General features: G+C 43.7%; 1 protein-coding gene across 1 annotated transcript in view; it reads right to left on the bottom strand.

Moving 5' to 3' along the window:
- The window catches only part of CACNA1D (calcium voltage-gated channel subunit alpha1 D), a 369112-nt gene that overhangs the window by 3421 nt on the left and 342632 nt on the right, over positions 1-23059 (bottom strand). The window contains exons 43-49 of the mRNA XM_066596532.1: positions 19381-19500; positions 14275-14642; positions 10545-10571; positions 7170-7316; positions 6925-7088; positions 6669-6790; positions 590-910 (exon numbers count right to left, since the gene is read on the bottom strand). Of these exons, the coding sequence (XP_066452629.1) occupies positions 590-910; positions 6669-6790; positions 6925-7088; positions 7170-7316; positions 10545-10571; positions 14275-14642; positions 19381-19500 (1269 nt within the window). The remainder of the gene's footprint in view (positions 1-589; positions 911-6668; positions 6791-6924; positions 7089-7169; positions 7317-10544; positions 10572-14274; positions 14643-19380; positions 19501-23059) is intronic.

Below are 23059 nucleotides of genomic sequence, written 5' to 3'. Positions count from 1 at the left end.
TATGAAAACACCATACGAAATGCGTGCCTTAAGTTACATTATAAATCATATTTCAGTAAGACATATAGAGACCGATTTTAAGTGGAGGTAATATGACACAGATGCTGCCGGGCACAAGTGAACATCTGCCCGAGCAACAATGTTCCATTGGTCAGGGGTTTGCCAACTGGCTCCCAATACCACCCAGAGCAGGGCAAGAGGTGAAGTACACACAAATTTGGTGGGAAAGCTCTCAGCCAAACAAGGGTCAGAAGGGCAGCTCAATGCTAATGATTAAAACCCCATGCATTTCATATGGTTTTTTCATATTTTTGTCCACCTCCTGTAGATCTGCATAAGAGCTGTATATTCAAAACAGAGATTTTCAGTCATCTGCAATGTTGCTTCACTTTTTAATTTTAGATGCATTTGAGCAATAAAAAAATTGCTGCAAAAATGTACACTAATCACTAATGATAATATTTTTTACAACAGGAGGGGCACAGATAATGAACGTTCTCATCACCTGTACTCATGAGGGACAGATCTTCTTTGATTTAGACTTTAGAAGTAGGAAATAGTTGATGTAAACCTTTTCTGGGGGACTTACAGCTTCCACAAGGCTGTCTGCGCTCCTCTGTTTGTCGCTCTGTTTGTTCCTGAAGTCGTTGGGCACAGTCAGGTTGGATTGTGTAAATGTCCTATATGAAATATCTGAGTCATCTGTGTACCATGAGCTTCTTTGCAAAGATGGGAGACTTCCATTCATTTGCTCCTTAGACTCAGCACGGTCTACCCGGATGAGGGGGGTGTAGAATGGGGTACGATCCCTGTGGTTAGGAGTTGCCGGTGGAGTGGCCCAAGACCGAGTAGAGCGACAAGGCGAATGTTTCTGAGCTTTACTGGAGTCTAGACCAGCTACCGCCATAATCTGGAAGAATGAATAATTCATTACTGGAGCAGACAGCAATTAAGAACAATTAGTAATAACGTGCAGCACAAAGTGATAGGAACAAGAGTGGCTTCTGTCACTACTAGGTGCAGCCGAACTGTTGTATCTCGGGAAGGTCCCAACATGACAAAGGGACATCACAAATCCACAGAATGACTTTTCACACCCCATGGTTGCAAGCTTTTATTGTTTTCTGCTTTTATGTATGTTCCACTAGAAATACAGATGATGATTCTGTTGGGTAAGACCATGCGCTGGATACTCGGGCTCCTTTCCAGATTAGCGTCATCTTCACAAGACCTAGCACTGTGCATCATAAATGACTGCAGAACTTTTTGCTACAGTATGCCGCTGCAGCCACTCCCGCTTACCTGTCACTGAGACTATAGTCGGTTGCCATCCTCGCTCCTATGCTGCACGCCATGTCCTCCCTGTTACATGGCATCTGACTTCAGCCCACAGGGCTCACACGTATTCTTGCCCCCTCACTTAAAAGGCCAGCATACACTCCTCAAGCAATTTCCCCTTCAGTCTTGTCACAAAACCTTCTATATTAGGCATCCACACCCTAGGGTGGATGCCTAAGCAACTGGATCCATTCCTTTAATGAGAAAGCCCTCAGAGTGTTCTCTGGTTTCTGATTTTTGGCCTTACTCTGGCTATTCTGACCTCTGTATCCTGGACCTACATATCTGGACCACGCTATTGTCTGCCCTGAACTCAGCTTGTCTTTGGTCTGTGTTCACACTATCAAGTATTACCATGTCTCGGCCTTGTATAGTGTCTATAGCCATACTCTCCAGAGCAGCACCAGTCCTTTGTGATGCGCTACCCCAAACTATCCAGGCAATCTCTGACTCACACAACCTCAGGCATGCCCTAAAAAAACCAAACCCCTCTGTACTCTGCCTGATAACATGCTCCCTGTCCTACTGACTGCAACTCCTGCTAGCCGCCACCAACTGCCCCCTGCAGTCATATTGATTCAGCCATCACACAGCTCAAGTCTGACCATTGTTTGTGTATAGCGCTCTCCACCTCGCCATACCGTGCACGTCTCCCTTTACCTTTTGTATCACCCCATTATTTGTAGTATGTAAGCTCGTTGGAGCAGGACCCTCACCTCTAGTGTTTCCATCAACTAATTACTATGTAACCGTGGTTTTTGTACTTTTGTCTTTCTGTTTCCCCTTTTTTGTAAGCGCTGCAGAATATGTTGGCGCTATATAAAGATTATTATTATACTGTTGAGACTATTTCTGTGAGAAAAGGCTTGGGGTCCCAGTAGCGAAGACCGAATCCCGCTGGAAAGTGTCAAAGATGAAAACGGTGGTTCCCCAAGTGCTGCCTCCAGATATAGACATTTTTGCCCATACAAGTGCCAACTGACGATATAACAAGTTGATCAGACCTCATTTAAAAGGATTTCAAACAGGACAGGGGTCACACAAATGTATAATCATTGCTACCTGTGATCATACGTGTGGCCATTCAGTTCCAGGTTTGTTGGCAGCACGTTCCCTTTACATGAGGAGCTGAGCAGCTGACAAACAATGACTTTAATGTGTGCATAAAAGATGTGATCATCCCACAAACGTTTGCTCCTTTCTCAGTTGATCGTTGGAACTCTTACATGGGGCAATAATGGAAGAGTGAGTAAAAGGGCCTTAAAGTGGGCCAAACACAAAGTGGGCCAAATCTGCCGATCTCTGTGGGATTGGTTGACAATATAACAGCCCCAAGGACCCCGATGTCTGAAGTAGATTGCAACATGGTGGTCTCTTTATCTCTGGCAAACAAGTGCTACCAGAAGTGTGTGAAAGACGTTGATCCTCCTCTCTACTGAAACACGCACCCTGATCCCACCACAGTTATTCTCGCATGAAAACTTATTTGTGTTTTGTGGATATTTTTTATCGTCTCTTAAGAAACATAGACAGCACTTGGATAGCACATAGACCTCACACGGATGGCATCTGAGTACTGTCAGAGATAGGTCCGTTTTTTAGTCAGACAGCATGTGTACTGAAAAAACACTAGAGTGCCAGAGGCCTTAAAGGGGTTTATGTAACTAAACTTAAAGGGCCACACTGACAAAAACACATTTTCCATTCCCTCAACCCTCACCCGATTGCCTACAGTCACTTCCATGCAGTGTTGCCTCCTGTGTGATGCTTATCAAGCACCATCTTGATATTACTTTCACATTATTATATGAGCAGCTACAGCCTGTACCATCCCTGCGGCAGGTAAAACAATGTGTTACATTATATATAATATACCTGAATAAGCTACAGGCCATAAGTATGTATCGAGGAGGATGAGCTGTGATCTCCTCTATTATACCTGTGTGACAGGAGCTGTGTAATCATCATCAGTAACTGACAGGGCTGTCTGTCGCCCACCCAGTAAGCAGTTTCTGTGGTAGGGTCTACGTAATAGACTGAGAAAATGACACAGACTGAGAAAATGACTAGAAACTGAACACATAGGCTGTGAGCCTGCATGGTGCACTACATGTACTATGTGGCCTGACATCCTGTATATGCCCTCTCTGTGTGCAAGTATAGTACTAAGCAGCTGCTCCCCTCATTATAAGGAAGTTGTGTGAGTGGTTGTTCATCAGTACCCTTCCACCTGTGCCATCTGCTCCTCCATATAGCAGTTTGACTGTCTGCATGTTGAGGGATGTGGTGTTTTTACCTGCCTTCCTCTATTAGTGTATCGGTAAGTATCTGATCAAGACATTTAAATGCTGCTCTCAGAAGTTACAGCAACATTTAACAACCGCGATCAGAGTTATCTCCGATTACGGCTATTGCAGGCAGGTGTCGGCTGTCAAAGACGGCTGACACCAGTGATGTATGGAGTGGATTTGGCTCCCGGGCCCGTTCCATATACAGCATATGCTGTGGGCGGCTATGGACGTCCTAACTGCATGGGGTATGCACAGTTAGGATGCATATAGCCATATGTGTTTCAAGAAGAGGCCAAGTATACATAGACCTTATTTCATTCCAGTATATGCAGTATTCCACTTGCATAATATATTACTGGGCTAGTAATGTCTATTGATAGACACCAGAATGAAGCCTTATGAGACATTAATACGTCTGATCATGAACTGCAGAGCTCGTTAATCTGTCTCACTACAAAGTGAATGGGATGTATCATAAGGAAAACAGTAATTTGGCAGGATGGACAGATCAAAGATTAAAGAATTACACTTCACTAATAAGAGGAACCAGGACTAATCGGTGATCTAGGGATAGATGAACTGTGACAGCCTGAGAATACGGAGACTTCTTCTGCGCAGCATTACTTACATGTTGTGGAATATGTCACACTAATTGAAAGAGTCATACAGCTCTAGAACAGGAAATGCTACTTTGAAGTGAAGCTGATGCGAGCGCAGATGCCATATTAAACGTAAATGTAATAATATATCAAGAGAAGACAGACTGAGCAATCAATGGAATAGCGTCAGCAAGAAAGTGATGGTCTTATACTTCCATTCATTTTTATACGCAGCTAGCTATGTGGTTGGGAATATGGACTGTTGGCCTCCTTACAGGTCCCAGAGCATGGACGCTCATCGAGCACCACCGTATGTGAATTGTCTAACTGGCATGGGACAAATCCTTTAATTGGTCTTTAAAGCATGCCCGCATTTTCAGATGATGTATGTGTACATGAAGTATAACACTATATCTGGCCATTATATGATTTGTATCCTGAGTTTATCGGTATTATTGTATCTTGACGCCATCGGAAGCTAGGGGTGTGACAGTCCTTAAATGCAGGGACGCCCCTGTCACACCCCTAGCTCCCAACTGGCTGTTTGCTAAAGGTCCTTGAAGGTCCTAACAGTGTCTGCAGTGAGTGTAGCCTGCGCTGAAGGCTTAGTGTTACATTAGTAGCTCTACATGCTTCCATGTTACACCTGTAACATGGAAGCATGTAGAGGTAAGAATGTATGCCTAACTGCATAAACCACCCCTCACACTAAGCCTTCAGCACAGGCTACACTTGCTGCAGATCTCACTGTCCCCCGAGCAGGCTGTCCAGGTGTCCACACAGTGGACCACAGGATGAGCATGCAACTTCCCCCGCCCGGCACAGCCACCGCATCCTCGGACCTCCCAGCTGACACAAGCGTGTCTCCGCTGTCACGGCTAACTTCCCTGCAGTGCCTGCCGACAGCCGGAGACAACAAACAGACCCTACAGTGCTGCGGCCAGCGTGCGACAGAGGGGTGACAGTGAGCACATACACACCTGCTGGAGTCCCGGGGCCCGCTTAGGAAGGCCAACACTGTGGAACAGCAATGCGCTGGGAACACTGCCCTTGGACCCGGCACCAGAGGATGAGGGGTACACACAGCAGACAGGGGCACGGGGCATAGTGGTGCACAGGAGAAGGGGGGGACAGACAGCACATCCCAGGAGGCACAGGAGAAGGGGGAACACTGAGGAATGAGGGGGCACAGGAGATGTACTGACAGCCAATCGGGAGCTAGGGTTGTGACATGGGCATTCCTTCATTGAAGGGCTGTCACACTCCTAGCTTCCTGGTGGCGTCAAGATACAATAATACCGAGTTTATCACCATTTTTCCCCTCTGTAGGCTGTATCTCTAATCCTCCTGTCTCTCTGAGCTGGTTGGAGGAGCCTGCTATAATATCTACTACACACTGCACATACATAAAACAGGATGTCTTCTTTACCTCTCTAAAGCACATACAGAGACATAACAGCAGCATGGAGGACAGTATACAGCAATACTGAGCAATGAAGATGCAATTTCAGTAGATGTAAGGGGGCTTTTACACTTGCGCTGGGGATTCTGCTTTCCTGCTCCATTTGGGAAGCAGGAAAGGGGAATCTCCATGGCCAAACCGTTCCATCTCTAGACGGAACCGAACAGCACCAGGCGGACCCCATTGACTGTAATGGTCTACCTGGTTTTAGTATGGAAGAAAAAGTGAGGAATGCAGCGCTTTTTCTCCCAGTATTTGTAGACGGATCTGCGATGGAACATTCAGACGGAAAATCCGATGCAGACGTGAAACTAGCCTTACTCATTTACTATTAGGAACAGCCTCATCTATGTGAGTCACTTTTTCTCTACAGCAGCTTTCTCCTCTCTCTCCATAGACTTCTATGAACAGCATGTAACAACATACCCTCCACACACACTTCCTGTTATTCGTTACAGTGTCTCTATTGCTGAAGATGGACTTCACATGACAACAGGCATTGGGCAGCAAATTAGAAGGAAGGAAGACCCCTAGTGGCTATCCCTTTAAAGTGATTTGTAAATATACAAGTGCTCTAGCACCGCAGCTTCTGCCCCACCGCTCAGGTTTCAGAACCTCTTGCAGCGGTCACATGCTTTTGATCATTCTTGTGACTATTGCAGTCAATCACTGGCCTCGGCGGTCACATGTGCATGAATGGCATGTGACCCCTGAAGTCAGGAACTGGCTGCAATGGTCACAAGAACGATAAATGGCATGTGACTACTGCAGAATCTTCCACAAATCGAGCACCGGGACATTAAATGAGTACTTTTTCACTTATTTTATCCAGTTATCTGCTCTGTGGAAAGTTAAAAAAAACTTGGAAAACGTCTTTAAGGTCCAGAATACATCCAAAAGGTAAAAGTCAAAGTCACACAGATGTCATTTCAGTTCATGTTTACCATGTTTAACCCTTATCCGTATGGCCAAATATACCTGCTGCTGCATTAGATGTAGTGGCAATGCTGTCCGGTGATGAAAAGTTGGAGACAGAGGTATTTCATCCTGACTGCTTTGTCTTCGAAGGCATTCAAAATTAAATGAAGATCTTCTATTTGCTGCAAAAGAGAGAAACAAGACATTGAGACCCCGATCGCTCCAAGCACCCTGTTTGGAGAACAGCACCATGTAGTTACTAATTTGTAGACTGCCCTCTTCTAATATTATGGTGTGAGTCCTATCTTCTACTCACACGGAGGAGTTGGAGGCAGTAATCTCCGTCTTGGTGATTTCCTTGATTCATAACATATCTGAGGATCGTCTTCTTCGAAGAAGCTGTGCGGATGGTGGTAGCCTTTGGGTCTCTCATAGTCTAAGTCATTTGCTGGGTACAACGTCGGTTCCTCGTACAGTTGCCTGTTTTATAAAAAGATTTTGATTAGCTTCTGGAATTGCCTTGACTGCAGACTCGCTGCACTGAAAGCCACCATCCTGCACCTGTCTCCAGAGAGCATGGTGTCCTCTTCGTAACACTCATCCCCACTGTAGTACTCAGGTTCCCCCAGGTAAGGATCCTCACTGTAGTCCAAGAAGTCGGGATCTTCTCGGAAGATGACTGGCAGGTTCCTTTCTCCAGACTCCGATCTAAGATAACAAAAAGCAGCAGATAACAGGGACCATCTCCAGCGCATATCCAGATTAGAAGTACAAAAGCTACTAATAACATATGTGCTTGGGTTTGGACAAAGGGTTGGACTGACCTACCACAGTACAATATGGGCTGAGGGTCTGACACACGATGGTGCAATTAAAAGTGGACCTATGTATGTTCTATGAAGTTAAGGGGTGAGCCTAAAGAACCCCTCTCCAACACTGTTTAGACTGCTTAAAAGGAAATGTATCCCATATATATTTTTTACTAACTAGAACCACACATTTCCATTTTTCCAGTCTTTTTTTATTTTCTGATTGTAGATTGTTTCATTCTGTTGACAGTGCATGACTCTGGGAGCATCAGTCTTGCCTGAGGTGCAGTTTAACCCATTAAGAAATATGTTTTACAGCAGCCTTATAGGCCATAGACAACAATGGGCGGGAAAGGAATGGTTGACTTTTGACTTCTATGGGAGAGTGTTGTGGTCATGCAGAGGTCATTGTGCACAGAGGGGGAGGAGGTGAGCTATGACCATCACCTATGGTGGATGCAGTACTATCTATATATTGGTGTCACTTATTTTCTGTTATTGCTTTCAGTAAGAGAAAAAAAATAATTTTGTAGATATACCTTTTAATGGCTAACAAAAATTAATGCTATTACACAGCAATATTTTGAGACTACTTACGGCCCTTCATTAGGCATAATAAAACAAAGTGTGTGAAGAAAAACTTGTGAGGGTGGAAATGCAAGGATATGAAGAGGCTTGATACTTCGAAGGAAGAACTGAATCTGTCACAGGGGTTTATGGCATGTTACAACATCTAAAGCTGGGTTTATGTGGTATGACTGTCAGGCGCAGAAGCACCCAACAGATGTCCCAAAGATTATCGATCCTGCGCTTTAACAGAGGAGCCATAGACTTCTGTGAATGGAGATAGAGCAGCTGATGATCACTTCTGGCTGACCGCCTCCATTTACTGTCAGCCCATTGAAAGCAATGGGTTGCAGGCAACCCCCGCAGTGCTGATTTTCAGGGAAGGGCTTGAAATATAAACCCTTCCTTGAAAATCATCCATAGCTATAAAAAAAAGTAAAAAAAAAAATTTTACTCACCTAGAAGAGGCGTTTGTCTCTTCTCTTTAGGCCGCCTGCACACGGGCGGAAATCCCGCCGCGGGATTTCCGCCGCTCAAAGCCTGCATAGGAGTGCATTACAATACGAAATGTTGCGCGGCAAACAAACCACGGCATGTCCTATTTTTGTGCGAGCCCCGCACAGATACGTCACTCACCCAGCCGCCGGCTCCGGTCTGCGCATGCGCCGGCTGCCCGGCAGCCAGCACATGAAAGAGCCGGGGCCGCCGGGCGCAGGTGAGTACGTGCTTGTCTCTGCAGGCGCTCAGGTCGGGTCCCGCGGCGAGAATTCTCGCCGCCAGATCCGACCCGCTCGTCTGCAGGCGGCCTTAGCCCCAGCAGTCGTCTTCTGTCTTCTGGAGGCCGGGGAGTGAAACATCCCCGCATCTAGAAAGCGCTATCTCTGATTGGCTGAGTGCTGTAACCAATCAGTGGCAGCGTCAAGCCATCATTGAATGACAGCTGAGCGCTGCCTGGGATTGGTCAGAGTGCTCAGCGAATCACAGGCAGCGCTCACCCATTCATTGAATTCAATGAATGGCTGAGTGCTGCTATTCATTGAATTCAATGAATGGCTGAGCACTGTGACCAATCACAGCTGGGCATTGCCTCTGATTAGTCACAGCTCTCAGCCAATCAGAGGCAGCGCTTTCTTGAGGTGGGGATTTTTCCATCCCCGACCTCCAGAAGAGAGACTGCCAGGGTAGGAAAAAAGAGCTGGATTGCTCTTCTAGATGAGTAAAAAAATGTTTTTACTTTCTTTTATAGCTAGGGATGATTTTCAAGGAAGGGCTTATATTTCAAGCCCTTCCTCGAAAATCATTACTGCGTGGGTTGCCTGCAACCCATCGCTATCAATGGGGCGGCAGTAGCGCCAGCCCCATTGAAAGAAATAGGATAGCATTGCGGACCTCTGCCACAGCTGTGACAGAGGATTCCTTTATCTCTGCGGTCTCCGCGGGGATGAAGGAAGCCCCTGCTATGGCTGTCACAGCTGTGTCAGGGGAGCACAATGTACTCCCTATGTTTTCAATAGGTCTGGCGCTGCTGCCATCGGCCCCATTGAAAACAATGGGTGATAGAGCAGATTTTTCTTAGCGCTGGGAGGCTTCAGTGAAAACATTGCAAATGAGTATGAAACCATCGAAAATCATTGGTTTCATAATCATGCGTTTTCATTCACTCTCACATCGCAAGAAAATCTATTGCTAGTGGGTAGGAGCCCTTAGGCTCAGTGATGAGTGTAAAAACTGCAAGATACTTGGATTTTTTTTTAATATAGATGACATCAAAATTAGGGAAAAAAAAAATCACTAAACAGTTTTAAAAATATTTACCATAAAAGTCTAATTTACACAGTAGGTCATTTTCTGGTCAATAAATCCACTTAAAGAGGTTGGCACCTAATGGGCTAAACTTTAATACCAGACAATGCCCATGGAAAAAGTGGTGGTGTCTCTGGTAAAACAGGAGGATTAAATACTTTTCCTAATCTTATATCACCCCTTTAACTTTGTTTAATTTCACCATGGATCTACACAGTTCCACAAGGGTGCACCCCTCCAGGGTCTGAGAAAATAAGTGTAAGGACACGCCCTACTGGCAAGAGGAATGGTAACACCCATTTGTCAATTCATTCATACATTTGCAAGAGGAAAAACAGAGGAACGTGACTATGCACAGAGAAGATACTGCAGGACTATTATGTAATGGGTATTGAAGGTGTTTTCTAAACCAGATGAGTAAGGAGAGCTGAGGGGCCCTCCTGATGAAGAAATACCCCCAGGTTCAACCAGTGATCCTCTTTGCATGTTCTATCCCTAGCTAGGTGGATAGACCTAAATCTTCTATATATGTGTGTAATTTTCAAAGAATGCGGTGTTTGTTAATGAGAATCATGAATAATCAGATACAGGGGATAGGGTCAGCTTTAGAACCAAGTTGTGGTTTGCAGTGAATGGTATACAGTATATATAATACATGGCATGCAGACACTACAGCTGAACATGTAATAACTATTTGCCTTCGCATATATTGTATGGCACAAGCAGCTATCTCATTCACGAACACAGAGGAACATACCTAATATAACTCTCATAATAGCGGGTCCTATCCGGGAAAGCCATACAAATATGGGAAGATATTTATTAGACAGGAAATAAATATCAGTTATTACATATCTAGACAGAACAACAATGGGACAAATGCAGTGACAGAGAATTCCCACCAACCTGTAAAGGGTCTAAGAAGAAATAGATTAACACTTCATGCAAATAGTGGCATTCACAAAGTAATAAGACAGTGCTCAGTTTCCTAAAGCGGTGTCCGGTTGTAAACTTAGCATAGCCATTAATTGTAGATCAGTGGGAATTTGCTGCCTGAGATCCCTGATTATCAGCTGTTCACCGGGCTGGTACAATTGTGTATTGAGCTGACTTCTGCAGGAAGCAAACAGCTCTGTCCCAACTGCAGTGGGCATATTTGGTATTACACACAACATTCCCATTGTAGTGAATGGGAACTTTGCCTGTAACGCAAAGTCTGGCCAACCTCAGAAATCAGCTCAGTGCATGAGTGTATCGGCCCAGTGAACAGCTGATCAGTGGGGGTCCAAGGAGTCGCACGCCAGATGACCTACTTTTGATGGCCCATCCTAAGAATAGGCCTTCAATAGTTTACAACTGGACTTAAAAGTGTATTTAAAGATGAGAAGAAAATAATGGTAGTTTCTAACTAGGCAGAATGAAGTGGGTAAGAAAACTGGTAAAGGCATAGAGTAGACCCTCAATCACCCTGGAGTTATATTCAATGTGAATGATCCTTGTAGCTACTAGTTCACTTTTATGGCTTTATCATTACAGGAGAAAAGTATATGCAACACCAAACTTCTACACTAATGGCTACAGCGCCCAGCAATCTCTCAAACTACTAAAGCTGGCAACAAACATTTTGTCTTAAGGTACTTTTACTCATGACGACTGTCGGGTGTTTAAGTGTCCCTAAGATCATCACTCCTGTGCTTTCACACTGGAGTGATAATTGTAGTTGAATGGTGGTGGAGCGCACTGGAGATCTCTTCTGGCTGCCCACCTCCAGAGTAAACAGGCAGTCGTTTATAGATAAACGACTGCTTGTTTACATGGGCCAACATTCGCTTGGTTTGTAGGTGAGAGGTAAACCAAGCAACTCCAACAAGTGAGTGATTCTTGCTCGCTTGCTCTGTCGGGTCTCATGTTTATACAGGTCAACAGTTCCCTGTAATTGCTGTTTTGAGTGATAAATCAGGCAACTGTTAGCCTGTGTAAAAGTACCCCAAGTAATTCTTGTATTATAGATTTTGAAGGGCAATAGGGATTGGTATAGGTCATAAAAGTTTCTGAGTGCCAAGAAGAAAGGTGCTTGAGCAACGTTATGTCATTATGCTTGACATGCCCACAAAACGTAGGCACCCAGCAGTGTTGGGCTACTGGGATGAGTGCAGGCAAAAACTGACTTTTCATTTCTGACCTTCCATATTCCTTTACCAGAGATATACCTGAAGATCTCTATGTATAAATGATGCCTGTAGGATTAGAATCTGCCTATGACCACACATGACAACACTCCCTGCCCCTGTACTTTGGAAACTCGGTTATCATAGGGTCACTGTGCTTTAGAGCAACCAATCATAATCCAGCTTTCATTTTTTGATCAATGATGATGATCAGAGGATCATCTAATGTGTACAGTGACTTCCTGATGTTCCCTGAAAGGCAGATGTTAGGGAGATAAGGAACACGCAGTTAGATTTTAACTGTCCGATCCTTTAGTTCTCTGGGTGACAGGCGGCTGTTTTGGCGGCTTTCTCCTCTTTTTGCATTCAGAACACAGAGGTTACATGTGTATTGGGTTGTCAGGTAAGACGGCTGACAGCCAAATTAGCTATCTTGTGTGTGGAAAGCTTAAGATCCTTAAAAGAGCAATTCCACCTGGGATTGCTTCTACAATTAAACAGTGAATACAAAGCATGGAACTCTGGTCATCTTTGGGAAGCTATAATAGTAAAAGAAACATTTTATCAACAATCAGTGAAAGACTCTGTTCACATTTGCATTGCAGATCAACTGCATGACAGACCCCACTGATTTATAATGTGGTCTATCGGGATCCGCCAAGGTAATGCAGTACTGGTCAAATTTGGCAAAATCTGTGATGGTCTATAGCACAGATGTGAACAGAGCCAAAACAATTAGCATTTATCCATCAAGGTGGATCCATGGTATGTTTCATTATAGAAATAACAAGACAGGTATGTGCTGTGCAGATTCACACCAAATATCACATCTAAGGCCTGCTGAGTATTCACTACGTAAAATATATACATATCTTCTACCTTATACGTCACACGCTGCATTAAATACAGGTGTGATTCAAAAAGAATGATGCAAAAGTAAAGCGGATTTCTTTATCCATGAACTGACATACAACAGCCAGAATGAAAAGATACCAGTAGACAAACTCTTCAAGTTTTTAATCCACCTTGTAGATCTTCAATGTGGGCGCCATTGGTGACACGGCAGATGTCAAGTCGGTCTTCTACTGCTGCCCAGACACATCCCAGGATAACCTCTGTTATTGATTTCACTGCGTTGTTTTAGGTTGGCTTTTGTCACCAACGGTGCCCACATAAAAACTTGAGAAGTTCTTCTATCCTCTCATGTTGTTCTGGCTGTTGTATGTCAATTCATGGATGAAGAAATCAGCTTTAATTTTGCACTTTCATTCTTTTTGAGTCACCCTGTAATTGCTTTATTTCAAAGGGTATGTGCACCTTTACACATCTTTTGATGTGTTCTATCAATGTTGATCCATGAGAATGAAGCTGCTGTGGGGCTCTGGCGAGTGATGTGCCTCCTCTTCGACTTCAATTTTTTTCTAATATGTAAAGAATAGGTGATTTTAAACATTTTTGCAATGTGTTTAATCGGCCTATTCTGTACATTTTTCATATTAAATCCTTATTCAGTTATGCAGCTAATAGAAGTCATTGCTAGAGAAACCTGTCTTCAGATAACTGCATAGCTCAACATGGAGCTCCTGTCTGCACTGTGCCTGCACTATTAGCTCTAGTGCAGGCACAGCAATTATGCATATTATGGTTTGTTATTAAAGCCTGCTTTATATTTAATTGGTTTTCATACATGCACTGTCAGTGTCTCAGTGCATCGGGTGTACAATAACAGTGCACTGGGTTTGGCAGGGAAAGGGCAAGCTTTGAAGAGGAGAAGCTGTCAGCACAGAATGGCTTCTCCTTACCCAGCTGGGGACAGATGAGCGGGGCAGAGGAGGCAGGAAAGTTCTATAAGAGCTGTATGCATGAAAAGCAATGAAATAAAAAGCAGGCTTTATTAACAAACAATAATATGGATAAACAATTGTGCCTGCATTAGAGATAATAGGGTAGGCACATAAAAGATGGGAGCTCCATGTTCAGCTATGCAGTTAGCTGAATATAGATTTCTCTAGCAACAACTTCTGCAAGCTACATAGCTGAATGAGAGATTTCTATGAAAAATGTACAGAATCAGCCACAACACTGTATAGTAAAAGTGAAGAATCCCAGTAAATATGTAGCCTAATAATGTGGCTTAATCCTAGTGATAACGGGTAGTGATATGGTTTCAACCCTAGTATCAGGTTCCAACAATACTATGACATCCCTGTGTTATTTATGGCTCCCATAGGCCTTACACTAGGCATAACACCCTGTACCCTTTGCTTTGCTAGTAGTATTCCTTTAACCCATGATAATGGACACACTTCTTAATATTACCTCTTTAAACTGGACTTCCGAGGTTTCTCGTAGTCATTTCTAGAGTAAGTGTAGTAACCGTTCTGAGATGTGTGATCATGGACTGACAGACCGGTATGTTTCCCATTCATAGGTTTGAACACATTGGCGTTGTTTAGGTTGGCATTTGTGGAGTTGGATACATGTTTCCCAGAGTATTCATGGTTATGATGATTATGATGTATGGAGTTTCCAGTGTGGGAATATACAGACTTGTCAGTGTCGCTAGCAGAGCGTATTGATGGTCGCTGCACATGCAGGGGGCGCCGGGTGGTATTAGTTTGCTGGTAAGAATCACGTCTGTCATTGGCCACATGATTCACATGGTTTCCAAACAAGCCACCATTTCTCTGCAAGTGAAAAAAATTAAGAAGAGAAGGTTATATAAATGCAGATCATTCCAAATATTACTACTTACTACATTTTGTAGGGGACAAGTCAAATGTTGGCATTGGTAGGGGTTCAGGTGCTGAAAAAGGAGCAACAGAAGCACATAGCTGAGCATTGTCTCTGATCACAAGCTTAAGGCAGACTCAATAGAACGACTATGAGCTCGTCTTCATTTAGCGAGCTGCCAAGCACTTCGGCTGCTTCATTCCAGTGATCAGCGTGGTTCTGTATGCGCAGACCTTCACCGATCAAAACCTAGAGCCTTGGGCCCAGGTCGGCTGCCCCTACTGCCCCCATTATAATCCACCACTGGGTGTGCTACTTCTCAGGATTACGGCATTATTGGCTGAAAGGACGCTTTTGTTATTATCTTGTTTTTGTTATTAAACTAAATAATTCTAAAGATTCTACTGATTCTTTTATAATATTTTTTTTATTACTGTCTGAAACTCCATCTTTCTAATATAGAGCCTCAAATCCACTAGACACCTATAACCACAAGTAGAGGGAGCTTAATGCATACAGTACAGTTTTCATTAAAGGGGTTGTCCCGCGCCGAAACGGGTTTTTTTTTTTTTCAACAGCCCCCCCGTTCGGCGCGAGACAAACCCGATGCAGGGACTTTAAAAAAAAAAAACGCACAGCGCTTACCTGAATCCCCGCGCTCCGGTGACTTCTTACTTACCGGTTGAAGATGGCCGCCGGGATCTTCTCCCTCGGTGGACCGCAGGGCTTCTGTGCGGTCCATTGCCGATTCCAGCCTCCTGATTGGCTGGAATCGGCACGTGACGGGGCGGAGCTACACGGAGCTGATCTCCGGCACGAGCGGTCCCATTGAGAAAAGAAGAAGACCCGGACTGCGCAAGCGCGTCTAATCCGGCGATTAGACGCTGAAAATTAGACGGCTCCATGGAAACGAGGACGCTAGCAACGGAGCAGGTAAGTGAAAAATTTCTTAGAACTTCTGTATGGCTCATAATTAATGCACAATGTACATTACAAAGTGCATTAATATGGCCATACAGAAGTGTATAACCCCACTTGCTTTCGCGGGACAACCCCTTTAAGCAAAGTAAGTAATCAGTCTCCAATAAGCTCCTGGTCTCTCACACTGCAGGCAGAAATTATGTGTTTCCCACAATCTATCTTAAAGCCCACTACCTTCCTATCTTATGATAACAGACTGCCTTATGTCCTCATAGACTTAATAGATGCTTTCCTTCTATTTATTTTTCACTTTGCTCCCCATGTGCATTGTTCTTCACTAAGCAAACAGGGAGATTCTGAAGTTCAGCTCATGCATTTGCATTTCCATACTGAGAAATTACAATTCCTAGAAGCCCCCTGCATTTCCAACAGGCACCTTGCCGTCTAAAACCTGTGCCAATGTTGCCACCACTCTGCCTGTCCTTCAGTCCTTCCCTGTATGTTCTCCAGCTGTCATCCTCCAGTAATATGCCACTCCCTGTATGTTCTCCAGTTGTCATCCTCCAGTAGCATGCACCTTCCTGGAGGATGTCTTGTTGTAGTCTTCCAGTAGCATGCCACTTCCTGTATGTTCTTCAGTTGTAGTCTTCCAGTAACATGCCACTTCTTATTTGTTTTCAAATTGAATTTTTTAGTAGCATGCCACTCTCTGTATGTTCTCCAGTTGTAGTCTTCCAGTAACATGCCACTTCCTGTATGATGTCTAGTTGTAGTCTTCCAGTAACATGCCACTCCCTGTATGATCTCCAGCTGTAGTCTTCCAGTAGCATGCTACTCCCTGTATGTTCTCCAGTTGTATTCTTCCAATGGCATGCCACTTCCTGAATGATCTCCAGTCGTAGTCTTTCAGTGGCATGCAACTCCCTGTATGATCGCCAGCTGTAGTCTTTCTGTAGCATGTCACTCCCTGTATGTTCTCCAGTTGTAGTCTTCCAGTAACATGCCACTCCCTGTATGATCTCCAGTTGTAGTCTTCCAGTAACATGCCACACCCTGTATGTTCTCCAGTTGTCATCCTCCAGTAGCATGCTACTTCCTGTATGTTCTCCAGTAGTCATCCTCCAGTAGCATGCTACTTCCTGTATGTTCTCCAGTAGTCATCTTCCAGTAGCATGCTACTCCCTGTATGTTCTTCACTTGTAGTCTTTTAGTTGCATGCCACACTTAGCATGTTCTCTAGTTCTCTTAGTTGCATGACACTCTGGATGTTCTAGAGCTGTAGTTCTCCAATAACATGCCACTCACAGTTGCATGTCATTCCATTCATGTTCTCCGGTTGCAGTCCTGCAGTTGTATGTCACTCCGTACATATTCTCCAGTTGTAGTCCTGCAGTAGCATGCCACTCCCAGCATGTTCTCCGGTTAGAGTCCTGCAGTGCTCTTGTAGATATGATACCTTTTAATGGCTAACAAAAATACATAATGTTATAGTGAGCTTACTCAGGGTTCTTCCTTAGGCATAATGGAACAGATCTAAAGACATATTTATATAAAAACATAAACACATGATGACATGAAAGGGCACATACATGGTGTGCTTAATTTGCATTTAAAATGAATTCCAGAACAGGATAAGAGGGCACAGACATGTTGTGATTATTAGCACTTAGATAAATACCAGAAAGAGATGAAGGGATGAGCATAACAGTAAATACTTAAAGGGGTTGTCTCGCGAAAGCAAGTGGGGTTAAGCACTTCTGTATGGCCATATTAATGCACTTTGTAATATACATCGTGCATTAAATATGAGCCATACAGAAGTTATTCACTTACCTTTCCTGTGCTGGCGTCCCCGTCTCCATGGCTCCGTCAAACTTCAGCGTCTAATCGCCCGATTAGACGCACTTGCGCAGAAGGGTCTTCTGCCTTCGGGTCTGCCTGGCAGCAGCGGCGTTCTGGCCCCGCCCCCTTTTACACGTCATCGCATAGCTCCACCCCATCATGTGTGCCGATTCCAGCCTCCTGATTGGCTGGAATCGGCACACGTGACGGGGCGGAGCTACGCGATGACGCGTAGAAGGGGGCGGAGGCAGAACGCCGCTGCTGCCGAACCGAGCCAAAGGCAGAAGACCCTTCTGCGCAAGCGCGTCTTATCGGGCGATTAGACACTGAAGTTAGACGGAGCCATGGAGACGGGGACGCCAGCGCAGGAAAGGTAAGTGAATAACTTCTGTATGGCTCATATTTAATGCACGATGTATATTACAAAGTGCATTAATATGGCCATACAGAAGTGTATAACCCCACAACCCCTTTAATTAGTCCAGTGACAAGGGATGTGAAAGTTCTTATATGTTTTTATATAAATACGTCTTTAGATCTGCTCCTTTACGCCTGAGGAAGAACCATGAGTAGGTTTGAAAGCTTGCTATAACATTATAAGTTTTTGTTAACCATTAAAAGACATCATATCTACAAGATTACTTGGAGAACAATCACACTTTGCTCTACTGGCTAACATGGTACTAAACTTTTTTCCGTTAGTCCTGCAGTAGCATGCCACTGCCTGCATGTTCTCCAGCTGCATATACATTTTTACCTTTATAGTTCAGCTTCTGCGCATATAAGACTCCAGATAGCGCTCAGATGGCAGCACTGATGGAATACAAAGGAAACTTTGAAGGGCAAAGCAGCTATGCACAGTGGTATTCACTGCACATGCTCACCCCATGCAATGAAGACAGGGAAACCGCACTTGCGATGACACACTGCACAGGAAGAACTACCAACATAATAGACAGGGAGTGGAGATGAACTGCGTGTGCTTGACTGGCAAAGTAAAGAACTCTAGTAGCTACCAGGTGGCAACATAACTATCACTATTATAACGTCAGCTGGTATTTGCCTCCACTCATCCTGCAAATATTCGGTGAGTTCTCTCAAAGAAGATGCAATGGCCCGTCTACAATAGTGCAAGGAGAGTCATCATTGGACAGCTGTGTAATAGAAGAACTTTCTATTGAGGGACGAATCATGCTACTCCATCATTAAATTAGACTGACATACCTGGTTGTGCCGGATGATGGGGAACACCTTTTACCTGAGTGTGTTGTGCCAACAGTTAAGTATGATGATGATTCCATTATGGCTTGGTCTCGTTCTGTTGGTTGTAGTGGCAAGAAGCCTGAACACGGAGCTGTACCCTGACATTCTAGCAATAATGTGCTGCAGACAATGTGGCAATACTCTGGGAATGGTCAGCCATGCTTCCAACAAGGCAACATACCTTGTCCCAAATGTTTTATGTTGGTTTGAGGATATGGATGTTCCATGATTGACTGACCTGCGCAGAGCCCTGATATGAACCCTACTGAACATCTTTGGGATGAAATAAAACATTGGGTCAGTAAATATGAACAGCATGCATCTCCGAGAGAACTTGCCAGATGTTTACAAGATGAATTGAGGAAAAAAAAAAACAGCTGAAGTGTATCAGATGTTAGTAGAAAGTATGCCACGAAGAGTATTTAATGTCACTAGGGCCAAAGGAGCCCCACTAAATACGTATTAACATATGTAAATAAATACTACTTTTGATTCTTGATCAGGTGTCCAATTACTTTTGGTCGGATGGGGTAAAAATTTTAAAACACAGTACCAACAGTAACTAATTATGGCTACATTTCAGGACACTTGAGGTGAGCACTCTTTCCACTTCTGGCTATTCTCCTTCTCTGTATTCACACTAGAAAAACTTTTAAATGTAATTACCCTATATATATCTTCTTCTTCCTCCTCGTGGTTGTTTTGCTCTGGCTCGTCATCTTGCAGGTCGCATGATATTGCTCGGCGGATTTCCGGTCCAATGTCATGAAGTGTTCTCAGTCCAGCCTGGGTAAATGGTACAGTAGCATAAATAGGGATCTACTCATAATACAGGCTTTAGAGTTAGACACATTGGAGCAGCTTTACTGTCATGGTACATGCAATATCAGAGCTGGTTCACATACACTCCACACATCGTGGAAAAGCCCTGGTGGTGTGCTGATCTTTAGATGGATATGTGTGCACAGCAGGAGGCATTCGATTTACAAATCCTACAATGGCATCATAACTCACAACTCTTAAGTAGTTTGTACACCTATTGGCAATGGGCTCCTTATATGTCTTTGTAGAGCGAGAGCAAAAACTTAAATTTTTAGGACATATCTATTGTTTGGCTGCTTCATACCTTTATGTATTTAGGTAAACCTCATACAATTCCTACAGCCTGGAGGATAACACATATAACATACTTGGATAAGCCTATTAACATTCCCTGCCAAAAATTATTGGAGAGCACTCAACAAGCGTATTTAACAGGATGAAACAATACTCTGCCACATCCAACATGGACCACAGAGTTGTAGATAGAATGGGTATCTGTCCACTTACTGACGTCCGCCACCTTCACCATCCAACTTCCTACCTAAATGGCACAACCTAGGGCAAATTTCAAGGAGAACCAATTGACCTAAGAGAATGTCTTGTTTTTTTCCCCTAGGGTTTGATGCGGCTTATATGCACGCCAGATACAAATACAAGGCATGATCCCCCACATCATAAAGGCATGAAGTATGGCCACAAATTGTACAATGGACTGTTACTTAGTCTGAAGAAAAAACAGTCTATAGACGGCCTAAACTCTGCCGCCAGGGGTGCGTTCATTACTTCTGGACGAAAGGTTTCATCATCATCATCATCATAGATGAGGATTCTATACTGAAAAACAAACAAAGTTTTCTGCATTGATTGGTTGGGATTGGTCATTTGAAATGTTTTCAACCCTAACTTGAAGATAATTGCCATTTGCTATGTATGATTCTGTTTTTGTCTCCTGGATCCACACTGCAGAATGATAGGCTGACCTAAACTGCCTTTTTTAAAGCCTCACGCAGATTACATACTGCAGGGCAATAATACAGACAACAGAGAAGTTCATGGATGTTGCTGAACCTTTGTTAGGCCTCTTATGGAATAAAAACATAACTTTTATTGAAAAACAAAGAAAGAAAGGCAAATAAATGATACAACAATCAAAAATACTACTAGATTTCTGATGAGTAGGCGGTCACAGACGTCCCAGGTTATCCAGATTGGCCGAGCAGGATTATGCCCTCTGTTAGGCGGCATCGGTTGGAGGCTATAAAAGATAGACCTCCGGTGGAGATTCACAGCTTCCAGTTCACCATCAGAACTGGCAGCGCTGCTATTTATTTTATCTTTATGCTTCATACTAGATCGCTCCTGATAAATTCTAATTGAAGGAACCGCGTTGAGTAGAGCGCTGTCATCTCATTGATGATTCAATGTTCATTTTTCTGGACAAAAGTACTTCATTAGTGATTTTAGTATTTACTATTATAAATCGACATTAGTAGTTAGGGTGGAGACTCCAATGATGGTGGATGGGAGTTTTATCATCATTCCCTGGTCCATATTTGAGCAGTCTCCAACTTACGCTATTTACTAAGTAGAGCGGTAGCAGTGCTTTACTTATATCAGCATGTATCACGATGGATAGTTATAAGCATATCAGCTTCTAGCTTTTGGAACGCATCTTGGAGGTGATCAAGACTCTTTGTAACAGCAGTCTCCCTACTTGGATCTGCTGTTTTATTTATTCCACCTCTTGAGAATGGGATTGGGATATTTTCAAGGGAACTATAGCTTTCCTTGGTATCCCTATTGGAGACCCCCCACCCCACCCCCACCCCTCACTTCTTTACCTCTAGACAGGGTGGTTAATTTGAATTATATATTTGTTCCTCAGTAGAGGAATCACCCTTTATATTCTTATTTTTGATGATAGTATTATTTTTGATTCTTGTATCATTTATTTCCTTTTTTTTCTATACTTTTCAATAAAAGGACCTTAAGTGAATTCTAGTTATATTACTGGTTCTTCTGTAATACATTCTTATTTAATAAAAAAAGTCTTTTCCCCCTGGAAAAATACCTCAGTGATATGGTGTTTTATGGAATCACCATACAGCGGTATATGAAGTGCCACCATACTGGTCCTGCAGATAAATCCTACATGTCCATGAGCCTTTTATTCGTGCAATCTATTAGCTTTTACCTGGAACGTGATTTATGGTTAGATAGATGACCACACGTTCCAACACAAGTTTCCATGACCTGGTCAGGACTAGATACTGTATAACACAGCGAATAAGTCATTATTCTCTGTTATTTGGCCCGATGTGGGGCAGGTGTTGTTAACACAAATTACTTCTACATGTAATGCATTTTGTTGTGGTAATTCCGCAGCATTTATAGTATAAGTCGTTTGAGGAGATTTCAAAAATCTCCTTCACATGGAGAGGAAAATTTCCACAACCGATCTGCATCTCTTCTGAAAAATGCTGCGGATTCTGTCTGTGCAGAAAGCCTATTTAGGTTGTGGATTTCAACAACTGAAAAACAATGTTAAAAGCTGTGGCTGAAAAAACGGAAAATCCACCAAAATTTTGTTGTGGATATGGCCTCGGCAGATCTTTAGCATATTTGCTGAGGGTTTTCCGCTGCAGAATGCCTGCAGCAGATATGCTGTGTGTTGAGCTACCCTAATTATTTGCTTTGCAATGTACACTCATTGACAGAAAAGAAACAAGCACCAATAAGGAATTGTTGGAATCGAATGAAACTTTACATGTGTGAATGTTATGATGACATATGTGACTACAATATTAGAGCTAAAGGATAAGTTTATTGGGGAAAACTGTTTAATTCAGAGGAGGCTCTAGTATCCCCTTGGACCACCTCTAGCCTGGATACATGATGGGATACGGTAGGGTATGGAGGCTCTAGTGCCCTACTGGAATGCCTCTAGCTTGGATACATGATGGGATACGGTCGGGCATGGAGGCTCTAGTACCCTGTTGGACCCCCTTTAGTCTGGATACATAATGGGATACGGTCGGGCATGGAGGCTCTAGTACTCTACTGGGATGCCTCTAGCTTGGATACACGATGGGACACAGTCAGGCATGGAGGCATACAGGCTTCCTTTGTTATCTAGCGGCATATTTATCCACAGATGTTGCAACTGGACCTCTAGATCCTGCACACTCACAGGCTGCCAACGCTGGCATCCCACCTGGTCCTGTAAATGCTCAATTGGCAATAAATGTGCTGAATGGACAAGCCAAGGAATTTTGGCAACCTGGCAGAAACATTCCTGGAAACCCCTTGCTGTGTGTGGGTAAGAATTATACGGCTGAAGAACGGGTGTTGAAAGCTGTGCCAAGAGAGGCAACACAGGTGGCCACACGATTTTGGGCACGTATCACTGAGCTGTTAGTGTCCTTCGATCATTACTAGGGTTGGCCAACTGTCATATGTGATGGTGCTCCAGATCATCACACCAACACTGAGGCAGTGTACCGCTTCACAGCAAAAGCAGGAT

Source organism: Eleutherodactylus coqui, chromosome 3, assembly GCF_035609145.1.
Source record: "Eleutherodactylus coqui strain aEleCoq1 chromosome 3, aEleCoq1.hap1, whole genome shotgun sequence".
Taxonomy (NCBI): domain Eukaryota; kingdom Metazoa; phylum Chordata; class Amphibia; order Anura; family Eleutherodactylidae; genus Eleutherodactylus; species Eleutherodactylus coqui.
The sequence above is the reverse complement of the archived record's forward strand: the minus strand, read 5'-3'. Positions and strand labels throughout refer to the sequence as shown.